The sequence below is a fragment of the Meriones unguiculatus genome, chromosome 2 (genome assembly GCF_030254825.1).
Source record: "Meriones unguiculatus strain TT.TT164.6M chromosome 2, Bangor_MerUng_6.1, whole genome shotgun sequence".
Taxonomy (NCBI): Eukaryota; Metazoa; Chordata; class Mammalia; order Rodentia; family Muridae; genus Meriones; species Meriones unguiculatus.
In genome coordinates this window covers 14,872,135-14,884,985 of record NC_083350.1, presented here as the reverse complement: position 1 = coordinate 14,884,985, position 12,851 = coordinate 14,872,135, and the positions used below count along the sequence as shown (strand labels likewise).

Here is a 12,851-nt window from a genome sequence, read left to right as displayed (position 1 = left end):
ACAGTAAGCAGTGTCACCTGTATTCTAACAGTGTCATGAATGGGCAAGACCAGGGGCTGCATGCCCTGGGCTGTTCCTTGTGCTTCTGCTCTTGGGGACAAGATTTGAACCACAGTGTAACTAGCTCTGTGTAGTCTATACAGCAAGGAAGCATGAAGGAGCCCATCTGCCTATTTTCTTATTAAAGATTGCTTTGTAATTTGAGAAAAAGACAACAGACTGAGGGAATGGCTGCTTCCTTGACAGCACTGATCTTTCTGGCTGCTGTTAATTCCTCATGACCTGAATAAAAAGGTCACTGGAGCTAGGTTCAGTGACACATGGCTTTAATCCCGGCAGTTGGGAGGCTATGGTAAGACTATCCCAAGTTTGAGGCCAGCTTAAACAATATAGCAAGACCACCTCAAAACAAAAAAGATTAAAGGAGAAAGACTTGGTCACGGGGTCCTTTCGATGCTAGTGCTCACTCCGGTATGTCATCCTAGTACAGCGAGCGAAGGGGACGGTGCTGTTGCTGCCATTTCCACCCACCTGTTAATTCTGGCAAATGACCAGAGTCTATAGCTGTTTCCTACGAACAGAACCTGGCCTATGCTATTCCTGTTGGGCCTCGTGTAGCCTAAAATTTTAGGGAAATCTGAATGCAGGTGATATCAAATAAGCATTCAGAAAGAGTGACTCCTTCCCTTATTAATTATTTTCTGGCTTTGAGTACTCAATATATAGAACTTATTGTATGTTGAAGATCTAAATGGTTTAGGCCTTTGTGTTTACACAATTTGACTTGTCTGTCATGAGATTTCCACTAGCTTTAAGGCCCATAGCTGAGCCATCCGTCTCAAAGGCCTCATGTCTTCTAGAGCATTACACACGCAGGGGAGGACTGAGTGGAACCTTGCAGATAGGGAGTTGTTGAAGTGGCCCAAGGCCAGAGCAAGCGTGGAGCTCCAGAGACCCCAGGGGCTCATCGCTGTACGCTTTTCCTCCTCAGGGTTTCATGACGCAGAACACTGCAAAGCAGAACGAGCACTGTCTCAAGAACTTTGACCTCACTGAATACCGCCAGGTGCTGAGCGACCTTTCCATTCAGATCTACCAGCAGCTCATCAAAATTGCCGAGGGCTTGTTACAACCTATGATAGGTAAGCACGGATCTTGGGGTCTGGAGGAGGAGGGTTGTGGCAAGCTTGCCTTGCCTTGTGGGAACCAGGGGCTACCATCTGTGGCCGCCACAATCCCAGCACCCTCCTGGGGCAGGCATGAGGTAGTACACATTGTGCTTGAGACCTGGGAAATTGTTCACCGCGCTCTGTAAGAACACCATGCCAGCATAGCGACGGTCTTTCCTTAAGCTCTTTCCTATAGTATTTCCCCCACACACACACAAAAATAATTTCCACAAGTTATATAATGTTGTGAAGGCAAACACAATGAAGACAATCTCTTCTTGCCAGTGGTGTGCTTGATTCATTGAAGAGTCGTGTCGCACTTGTGAGTCAAGCCTGCAGGAGCCCACGGCAATCGTATTTACTTTGCACAGAGCAATGAGTGCACTTGAGTGCTGAACATGAAGTCAGAACTCTAGGTCCTCCCGACACAGACAGGTTGAGTGAATTTCCGTAAGGATAGCTCTGGGGATACATTTCTGATCAAATCCTCTCTCCTATCTAGTTTTATCTTAAGGCCTTTCCCACATAGAAAAGGAACTGATATATTGAGCTGGAGATGTTTCAGAACTTCAGGAATAATATGGTTGATTGCACCAGTCCTTGAATAAGAGCTGGGTTCAAATCCTGGTCCTGCCACTTCCTAGCAGCATTCCTCTAGCCAAATTATTTACCCTCTTTATGCTTCAGTTTGCTCATTGGTACAGAGGGTAGTGCCTCATAGTGCTGCTGGCTGAACGGAAGTGGTTCTGTCCATAAAGCACCACCTGGTACACAGTTAAACGCCTAACAGTAGTCAAACAGCCAGTGCCTAGGTCAAAACCCCACCAGGACTGGCTCAGTTCTTAAACTTTGGACTCTTGACAGAGGTAGGACAGAATCCAGCTAGTACATACCCATTATTTTTGTCCAGTGCCCAATGAATTTAGGTAACAATTTTGATCCAGAATTGTTTTATGCACAGTGGAGATACCACAAGATTCGAAAATTCTTTGCCAAATGTATTAAGTCCCTGCATATGTTGTGCCGTGGATATCTGAATGACTTATTGAGCTGAGGGGTGCCGCTGCAGAGTTCTAAGGGAAACACACAAGCTTCTAACCATGCCTTCCTTTCAGTGTCTGCCATGTTGGAAAATGAGAGTATCCAGGGGCTGTCTGGTGTGAGGCCAACTGGCTACCGGAAGCGCTCCTCCAGCATGGTGGATGGAGAGAACTCATACTGCCTGGAGGCCATCATCCGCCAGATGAACTCTTTCCATACTGTCATGTGCGACCAGGGCCTGGACCCCGAGATTATCCTGCAGGTGTTCAAACAGCTCTTCTACATGATCAACGCTGTGACTCTCAACAACCTGCTCCTGAGGAAAGATGCCTGCTCTTGGAGCACAGGCATGCAGCTCAGGTGAGCGAGGCACTCACGCCTGCACACAGAGACCAAGGGCCTAACACAGGCTGGGCTCAAAGCAGACAGCTGTCTCCAAGGCCAAACCCACTGAGGGCCCTTGTCCTGGTTGGTATGTGACCCACATCCATCAGCTTTTTATTGATTGATTGTGACCACACAAAGAAACTAGCACAAAGATATTCAAACGAGCCTGGACATGCTCAAATACTTTTTAGTGTAAAGACTAATGCAATGTGGCCAGGTCAGCAAGAAAGATGGATGGATTAGGAGTTATCAGGGCTGTCACAGAAGTATAGTAAACATTTGCAAGTGTTAAATATGAATTTTAATTCAGTATATTTAATGCTCTCCTCCCTGTTAATCTATGTAGACGCAGTCGGTGTTCGATCTTTGCCTAATTTTAAGCATTCATTGATTCTCGCAGCACATGGTTACTGAATGCTAGGCACTTTGCAGAGGTTTTTATTTTTTAAACATTTGTGTGCGTGTAGGAGTGGTGCATATGTGTGTGTGAGCACGTTAGAGGCTAGACGACAGCTCAGATATCCATGATTTTGGGAAACAAGGTCTCACTGGCCTAGACCTTACCATAGCCGTCTAGGCCGGCTGTCCCCCCCTCCCTGCACCGGGGTTACATGGGGCACCACCTCACCCACTTTTGTTTTTGTTGTTTGGGGAGTGTGTTTAAATATGGGTCTCGGGATCAAACACAGGTCTTCTTTCTTACTTTCAAGGCAAACATTTTAGAAACTGAGCTGTCTCCCTACCCCCATTTTGCAAGCTTTTAACCACCCCAAATAATTAAAGTGAGGTCAAGGATTGCACTAGTTACACCTCACCTGAAAAATACAGCAGCCAATCTCTTCCCCCCATGAATGAAGGCTTAATGCGGCTTCCTTTTTGATTGTGGCTAAGGTATAACATAAGTCAGCTTGAAGAGTGGCTTCGGGGAAAAAACCTTCACCAGAGCGGAGCAGTTCAGACCATGGAACCTTTGATCCAGGCAGCCCAGCTCCTCCAGCTGAAGAAGAAGAGCCATGAGGACGCCGAGGCCATCTGCTCTCTGTGCACCTCCCTCAGCACCCAGCAGGTACAGCCATTCAAGACCATGTTGGCCCTCCAGTCTGCTCTTGCCAGGGGTTTCCTCCTTTTGACACAAGTCAGATTTGCCACTGATAAAATGGTCTCAGTGAGCCAGAAATCACTTCGGTCTATAAAGCCCTGTGCCATTTCCCTGTAACTTTCTGATCTTGTGTGCAAACTTATAAGAGGGTAAAACCGCAAACCTTGATAACAACGTTGAAAATTGACATGTGCATGCTCACATGTGCTATGATACAGGTGTTTGCAGGACAGAGGTGGACTGGGAGGAGTCGGTTCTCTCTTTCGCCATGTGGGCTCTGGTACTCAGATAATCAGGCTTGGTGGCAAGGGCCCTCACCCACTTAGCCATCTTGCCGGCCTCATGTCACAACTGTTTAAAAACAATTCGAGATAGTTTCTTTCCTAGAGATTTTTTTTTTCTGAATCTGTCAACATGAAGCTGTGTGCTTTCTTTATGTATTTAATCTGTAATGTTCATACGGTCATATTTTCAGACTCCATTTATATCTCTTTAAATGAAGCTTTAGCAATCTGAAGTATTTATATATTATTTCAAATTCCTTTCCCCCAGAATCGTATTTATATTATAATTTGGTTGTAGACTAGTCTATAAAGATGTAAGTGCCAGATCTTGCCTTTGATCATGGCTTCTTAGAAATGGGCCACCAGAGAGTGAAATCAAACTCTAATCAAATACATACTCCTCCCACCCAATACCTTTGCAGCCAATCCAAACTCAGTAAGCCGAAGGGCACATGCCTCTCTTCCTCCTCCACTGTCTTCTGACGTGAACCTCCAAACTCTTAAGAACTGCACATTCTCCCAGTTTCCAAACTACCCAGCCCCAGTAAATGTTTACTTTCATGAGTTTATTTATCACCTGCGGCTGGCCTTGCACGCGGCAAAACAGCTGATAGGCAGACTAAAGACCGTGTGTGGTTAAGAAGGCAAAACAATCTCACGTGTAAATGAATTTTCTTAAGGAAGTGATGGAAGGGTGGTTAAGCGCAGTTAAGCTCTCTCATCTAAGACCCCTGGCCCTCTCCTGAAGAACCTGAAGTTGCCTCGGAAGAGAGTCTGGGGGATCCAGGCAGCAGTTTTCTGCACTCACATACACGCCGCCAAGCGCAGGTGAATAGTGGGTATCGGGACCATGAGGGCTCCAGCCGCGCAGGGGCAGCCATAGGTGGAAACTCACCGTAAATGGCAGCTGTCCACACGGCCTGCGGGCTCTGTCCAGAGGGCTAGAAGAGATACATACCGCTGTCATAGAGTTAAAACTCAAAGTTGTCTTCAGTCTGTCTGGTTCTGCACTAAACTTCATTTTTGTTCCAACAGATTGTCAAAATTTTAAACCTTTACACTCCCTTGAATGAGTTTGAAGAACGGGTGACAGTGTCCTTTATACGGACAATCCAGGTGAGTCTTCAAGTATTAATTTTATGAAGTCCTAGGCAAAACCCAAAAAGATGCATTGAAGATGCGGGTTTTTAACCCTTTACTAATGCTGGCTACACTGTGCTAGAAAACCTGGCATTCACGGGCCTCCTGCTTAAACATATGGGAACCTTTTTATCCACGAGTAGCACTAACCACACACAGGCAGACAGACAGACTGATCTTTTGGTCTCCACTTTTAGACTCAAGTGCTTCATTTCCCAGGAACACCTTGCCCAATCAAAGCACCAGGTGGAATTAACAAAGGAGCTTGATATCAACTCCACGCATGTGGAACTAAGTAATGTTCTCTTAGAGTGTTGTCAGAAGAAACCTATCAAGCAGACGTGTATTTAGATCCACATGTATTTGGATCACATCTTGTGATGTGAATTTTTAACTAAACACGAGCTTCCTCAAGCTGAGCCCGGGGAGGTCTGGGTCCAGTGGAGGGCCTTCTTGTGCGCGACAGTGACTGACAGAAGCTCACCACAGTAGTACTGTGACTCCGCAAAGCAGGACGCATTTCTCCCACAGTTACATGTGGGGAATACAGACACATTGTATTGGCCGGCATGAACAAGGATAGGAAATGGAGGAACGTGACCCGAAGAGGAGACTAGAGAAATACAGATTTATCAGAGCTGTTAAGAGCCCCGAGAAAACAAGAGATTTGGTGTAAAATGCTGTTCTCCTTGCAAGGCTGGGGGCTTTATTCCGAGACTTAAAAGAAGTCTAGAGATTGAGAAAGAGTACCTTGGCTCTGAAAAGACCCATGGAAAAGAATAAATGAACTTCAGCCTGGTATTTGAGTGGAGATGAAGCCAGAGGTCAAGGGACAGATGCCAAGTCACAGTAAAGGTGGCTGTTGTTTCAAGGGCAATGGGGAATGCCAGGGCCTGCTAAGCATGCAGCCCTCAGAGCAGACCAACTCACCCACACCATGGATTCATCCAAGTGTTTATGGGGGAGGCTAAGTGGGAGCATAGGTTGGGATGAGCGTAGAGCCAGCTCCTAAATGCAAAAAAGGAACTGGGAGACAGAAGAAAGGCCACGAGATACCGGACTCACTGCTGATTTTTCTGGAAAAGCATCTCAAGCAAAAGTATAGATTTAGGGAGTCATTCTTGGATTTGAACCTGAGCCATGGGGGAGGAAGAACCCTAAGCCACTATAAACTGGCAATAGCACCGTGTGCAAAAACAGAGAGTTCAGTCCTAAGGAGACTGGCATGTATGTCAAGCAAACTGCAGACCTAAGGGATGAGGACAGAGAGGAACATGCTGGTGGGTAAGGGTTAGGTACTGTCAGGAAATACGGCCAAAAGCTGGTTTTGGGCAGCTGTAGCTATTTCTTCCCGTGCAGTGCTCTGAGGTGCTGTTGAGCAGTCAGCCCCTTGCCCCGCCCCCACTCCACCCCCACCACCCTTGAGCTCATATCCAGCAGTCAAAGCTGCTTATTAGGCCTACCACTGCCGCGCGCTGGACGCAGTACGAGTGGTTAAAGAGCTGAATTACTGGAGCCCTACATAGTAACGCATAAACGCGTGTGATTTTCACATAGCCATGAAAGCATTTCAATACTAAAGCCTTGTCATCTCTCAGAGAACTGAACAAACTGTGAGCAATTTGAGGTTCCAGAGTCCTTGGGAAACCACTGTCTCCCAGCCCTGTGCTCAAGCAGCTCACCCTCTATAGCGCAGAGAAGGGCTGCCGGTGCCTGCAGGTCCCAGCCTGTTTCAAGGTTTAAGAGAGAGCCAGATGCCCTGAGTGCTAGAGAGGTAGAAGCCAGCTGCTGTGGGTACTGAGCAAACAATAGTCCTTGGTCTTCCCTAAAGTCGGGTAACAATGAAACTCTAGAATGTTATACTGTATTAAGGTATTGTCACTACTTGAAACAATATTGTCCCAAAGAGGAAAAAACAAAACAACCTGTTTTTGTACCTCAAGCTGGTATGGCATAACCTGTATTTTCCTGATGAGGACTATGGATCTTCCCCCAGGCTACACTGCTGTAGTTCAGGGACCTTAGTTAAAAGAACAGCTCCCAAGTGCAGTCCATGGTTCAACAGTTAATAGTTAATTCCCAGGTAGGAAGAACAAAGCAGGGCATTCCAAAGTTAATACCAAAGACAAATACAGCACTCGCCAGATGCCAGCGACTGAACTATCGAACAAATTATCGACTCTTGATCCACACAGCCTTTTAAAAGGATATCCCTCTCTCTCTCTCTCTCTCTCCCTCTCTCTATCTTCCCCAGGGGGAAATCTGTATATACTTTAGCTTTCTGACACTGTGACACAGAACTTGAGATAATGAAGCTTACAAGAAAAAAGGTTCATGTTTGGATATTTTAGTCCATGATAACTCGGCCTTGGCTCTGCAGCTCCGTATGTAATGGCAGAGGGCACGTGTTTGTACCAGCCTAGAAGCAAGAGACAGCAAGGTCTAGGATCCCTGGATCTCTTGAGGGGCATGCCCCAAGTAGTCTAACTTCCATCCTAAAGAGTCCATCGTGTCTGTTTACGGACGCCACCTTACGGTGCTATGTCATAAGAAGTGGGAGATTGAAAGGTCCTGCGTAAGCGGAGAACTAGCCCTCCCTGCAGTTCTGTCAGTTTGGGCATGAATTATTCTGTAGGTTCTGTTTCTAATTGTGCTTCTACCTGTAATTGTTTATGATGAATTAAAACTTTTATCAAAATGTCTTTGTCTCCAGAAATGACATAGAATTTCCTTTGTCCTTGAAGGAGATTTTGCCAGATTTTTTTTTCCTTTGTGGTGTGCCATCCTATTGCTTCCTAACGTCCATTGCATCTGATGAAAAATCAGCTGTTACCCTCATTTCAGATACTCTGTGACAAATGCATTTCTCTGTTGCTCTTTTTGAGAGTCCCCATCTTGGAGTTTTGACAGTCTCAGTGTGTGAGTTTATCCTGCTTAAAGTTCAGTGAGCTTGGATGTGCTCATACCTATGGACAATTGGATTTGGAATGGTTTAGTTTTATTTAAATATTTTTCTGTCTCTTTCCTTCATTTCTTTTTGGAATGTCTATAGTATGCATATAGATACTTTGCTTCCTGGACCCTCACGCTCTGTTTTTTGTCTGTCTCTTTTCGGTCAGGGTCTTGCATAGTCCAGATTGACCTCAAACTTGCCATGTAGCTGAGAATGACTTTGAACCCTAATTCTCTTGCCTCCACTCCCTAAGTACTGGGATTATAGGATAACCACACCTGCACTTAGACTTGATCACTTCAACTCTATTATCTTCTAGCACACTGAGTCTCCTGTCCACCTGCCCAAGCCTGCTGTGGAACTCCTTTAGTGAATTTCATTTCGGTTATTGTTTTTTTTGTTTTTTTGTTTTTTTTTCCTTAAAACATCTGACTTCAGGCAGAGGGGAAGAGGATTTGTCCTTTTAGACATTCTAATTTATGCCACTGAGACAAAGCTCTGGACCCTGAGACAAGTGTCCATGCTGGATCCACCAGATGAACCAAAGGGCACAATCTCAGGTTTTTAGAAGTCAGACCCCTGCTGTTTCCCTGGCACTACTCAGCCATTCCAGGATCGTGGGCTTCTCTCAGCACAGCTACACCGGAAGCTGAGGGATGGGCATAGAAGCAGGCTCACAAAGACCAGCCTCTCTCCCTTCTCATCAAAGAATGAATCTCTAAGCAGGAGTTCTGAAGTAGTTAACATCACTCTTTCAAACTCGGTACCTGCTTCACGGGAGGGGCTGATCCCTAGACTGGCTGCCTACACACTTTCCACAATATTCCATTCTGAAGATGCCAAAAGTAAGACGTAGGAAGGTCTGGGCATTTGTTCAGGGAGGGGAGTCGGCCTCTAAAACAGTAGAACAGTGGTTCTCAACCTGTGGGTTACAACCCCTTTGGGAATGGTTTCACAGGAATCACCTGAGACCATCGGAAAACAGGAATATTTACATTACAGTTCATAACAGTAACAAGATTACAGTTATGAAGTAGCAGCAAAAATAATTTTATGGTTTGGGTCACCACAACATGAGGAACTGTATAAAGGTCACAGTATTGGGAAGGTTGAGAGCCACTGCTTTAGAACCTGCTCCATTAACCATGCCATGACAGTCTTCCATGGAATTTGCACCTAAGACATAGTTTCAGCTTCTCCCTTAGATGGAAGCCTTAAAGCGATGCCAGAATGGGGAAAGTGCTTGATCAGCTGACCTCCAACAGCCTGAATCAGGGCTTGTCTTCACTCCATCCCTCAGGGACAGAGGAAGCCCATGTTCACCTGATCCTGCACTCCTCCCACATCATCTTAGAAATCTTTCCCCGCTGTGTGCCTTCTCACTTCCGTGAAGTCACTGAGACTGCTGCTTGGGGTTGTACCAAATACTGACATGAGTTTGCTCTCCCTCTACAGGCCCAGCTGCAGGAAAGGAATGACCCCCAGCAGCTCCTGCTGGACTCCAAACACATGTTTCCTGTCCTGTTTCCATTTAATCCATCTTCTCTGACCATGGACTCAATCCATATCCCGGCATGTCTCAACCTGGAGTTTCTCAACGAAGTCTGAGGATGCATGTTTCCAAGCAAGCAAGAGGGAAGCACATGCTGTCAGCCGAGAGAATTCTAGATCTGTTGAATGTGCCCACTGTAGATCAAACCACAGTTAGAGAGCCTGTGGAGAGAACCGAACTAAACCAAGCATTGCACATTTGTCATTAGTTTTTGTACATGCTGCTCAGAAAACACTTGAAATGTAGAAGATTGTTAAAGCTTTGGTTTCAGGTTAAACAGACACGTCCTCCTGAATAGCCACTTCGTAGCTCCAGACGCCATATAAAAATGCCAGTTCTACAGAGTGGAAGTGCCTAGCTTTGATCTTTGTATATAACTGGAGAATGTCCAAACTAAGACAATATTAAAAATACATGATATAAATTGCCTTTGTGGGTCTTTCAACAAATGATACTAATAACCATAAAAATGACGTATACTGATAAACCAAAGGTGTGGGTGAGCTTGTGGTGAGATGTTTCAAGAACAAAGCTATAGGCCTGTGCCTCCAGAGAATCCTCCCCAAAGCATCCACTGCTGGCTGGTGAGAAAGGGACACTGGTATGACTGACTTCCAGGCCAGACATGCTGAATGTAGTTCCTACGCAAGCTGGATGGCCTGATACTGCTCGTGCTCCTGCGGGAGTCTCGGGTATATGCGAGAGTCACACTGAACACACACTTGACAGGCGTCGAGTGTGGCAAAGATGGAAAAATGCAGTCTCCAGGGCTAGTCAACCAGCAAAGCTTCCACCACCACAGAAGTATGAAAAGTCGTAGGCAAGGATGGCTCACTTTTGCCAGTGAAAACTCCACTTCCTTAATGTCGCCGAACCTTCAAAAAGGGCCTCTGATCCCTGGTCCTGAGATCATAAGGGAAACAAACTCCAGTTCGAGAGCCTAGCTGTCTAAAGAGCCTGAAGGAGAACGCATGATCATTAGGTTATTTTCCAAAGATGTATGGTTTTTTCTAAAGCTGCTTTGAGAGACTGCATTACCTCAGGCCAACTCCCCCTTCTCAAGTTATCTGCAACATTTTTTCAAACTTTAAAATCGGTGTAAATACTCTGCTACGAAGTAAATGTCTGAAAGAATGTTCAGTAATAACCTAACAGGGTTGTGTGTTTGCTGCTCTTAGAATTTTGCTTTGTTTTGCTTTTGGGGACTTTGCCTGACTCAAGGACAAAGGTTTGGTTAGCGGCCCTATATAGTCTTCCTACCCATTTTTATAATCCACATTTATTAAAAGTATGATGTTCCATGACAGTTACAGGTGGTTTGCACATCGTACAGGAGCCTCATTATTACACTGAGATTTCTCCATACTTTAGAAGACTTCCCCAAATGTCACTCAGTTCAAAACAGCACACGCCAAGCCCTAAAATCCTGTGCTATTACAGGTCTATGTCTCCTGTCCTCTTCGCCTGCCGGGGCCAGGACAAGAAACGGCACCTGAGACTTGAGACTAAATCTGACAACAAATGCACCGTTATCTTCATTATCCCTTGTGTCCAGTGATGCTCTTGGGTTGTCTGTCTCCAAGAATGGCCCCTCCCACCACTCAGTTACAGCCCCCAACATCTCCATGGAACCTTTCAACCCCCAAATGCAAACTACTTGGAAAGCCAGTTAAAAACAACTGGATTGTAGCTACCTCTCTAAACTTGTATCTGAATATAATTTGCCTTTTAGTGCACTTTAGTGTTCAAAATTGAGTCATTTAAAAACTATCATTAACCCTCGAGAACCCTCAAGAAAAATGTCTCCCTAAGCATTTTTAAGAAGCCATTGTTAAGGACAGCAGACTGTCCTTACACATAGTCGGAAGCCATCGTCCGCCCAACCTTGGAGTACAATTCATGTTACCTCTTGGTCACTAAATACAAGTTTAGTAATTAGACAAATTAAGGGAGGGGTAACTAAGAAGAAATAGCTTCAGACTCTACCACAAGGCAAGTGTGCCCACCAGAGCTGTACTCAATACCACAAAAACAGTGGCTGTGGAGTGTCCATCTTCCTTGCTTCACTTCATGCTCGGAGGCTGAAAGTGTACCTTGCCCCAACCCAATGCTGGCATTGAACCCAGGTCCTCAGGCATAATAAGAGAACACTACTCTTCCCTTGAGCCCCTCTCAGCCTCTTCTCCCTTTAAAGCTAATTTTAAACACTTCCCAGCTTCATGAAATCAATATGATCTTTTTTTTTTTTATGACTGTGAGCCTAGCTTTAACAGCTGAGCCATCTCTCCAGCCCCCACGATCTTTCAAATAAAAGAAACACAAGTTTGATCTCTTCAATAAGTATCTTTGCTTCTGGGTAGTTACAGTTCCGTCATGTGCCTTTAGCAGTTGCTGAAATAACCGACTTACCCATTTCACCCCCAAAGAAGAGGCAGTGGGGAGAACTTGATGTCCAGCATGGTGTCCTGTGGACTTCTGATTCATCAGAAACAAACACCTTAAAGACTAATTAAGTCATAAATCTAACATTTGTGTTTTAAGGATTATCACATGGGCGCTGGCCACTTCCCTATAGCAATGGGTGTGCTTCCAAATAAGTGAGTTGTTAGTGAATCATTCTCACCCCAGCTGCCGCTCAAGGGGCAGTACCTATTGGCAGGTCAGCCCCGAGGCCGGCTCTCCCCCATTTCCGTGGAACACGTCACAGGAGTTGCTTCCCCTGATTTTTCTTCAGACAAAATGTTAAGACTTTTACAAAAATGAAGCAAAAAAGAATAGGAGGTGAGAGGGTGTGTGTCCCTAAAATTGCCACTGATTGAACCATTGGACCTCTAATGAATGCATTGAGGATCGCAACAAACTAGAATCCAGTTCTTCCCATAAACTAAATACTTCTCAGACACTTGACCACTTTGAGTAAATGCCTGCTAAATGTGATGGCATTTTAAAGTTAGCTTGCTCCGTGAGTCAAATAACCAAAATTTCCTTTTTTAAGCATTGTTGCCATAATTACAGAATTGGAGTATTGCAGGATATTTGATCCCATTGTGAATCCCAAAATTGTGAACTCTAAAACCCTGTTTTTTGTTTGGTGTGGTTGAACCCTATCACACACCTTTAATCCAAGAGCTTTCTGTACACAGGGTTTAATAAAGTTAACCCTAAGTCAAGAGGTGGAGGGACTTGGAGTTGAGGGCTATTTAAGACAACATGGAGAAGAGCTTTC

General features: G+C 45.2%; 1 protein-coding gene across 4 annotated transcripts in view; it reads left to right on the top strand.

Moving 5' to 3' along the window:
* Positions 1-10,049, top strand: part of Myo5b (myosin VB) — a 300,504-nt gene extending 290,455 nt beyond the window's left edge. For all 4 annotated transcript variants that reach the window (XM_060377047.1, XM_060377045.1, XM_060377046.1 and 1 more), the window contains 5 exons: positions 992-1,142; positions 2,285-2,570; positions 3,489-3,663; positions 5,016-5,096; positions 9,529-10,049. In XM_060377047.1, coding sequence (XP_060233030.1) covers positions 992-1,142; positions 2,285-2,570; positions 3,489-3,663; positions 5,016-5,096; positions 9,529-9,681 — 846 coding nt within the window. In that variant the 3' untranslated portion in view covers positions 9,682-10,049. The remainder of the gene's footprint in view (positions 1-991; positions 1,143-2,284; positions 2,571-3,488; positions 3,664-5,015; positions 5,097-9,528) is intronic.
* Positions 10,050-12,851: the final 2,802 nt, after the last annotated feature.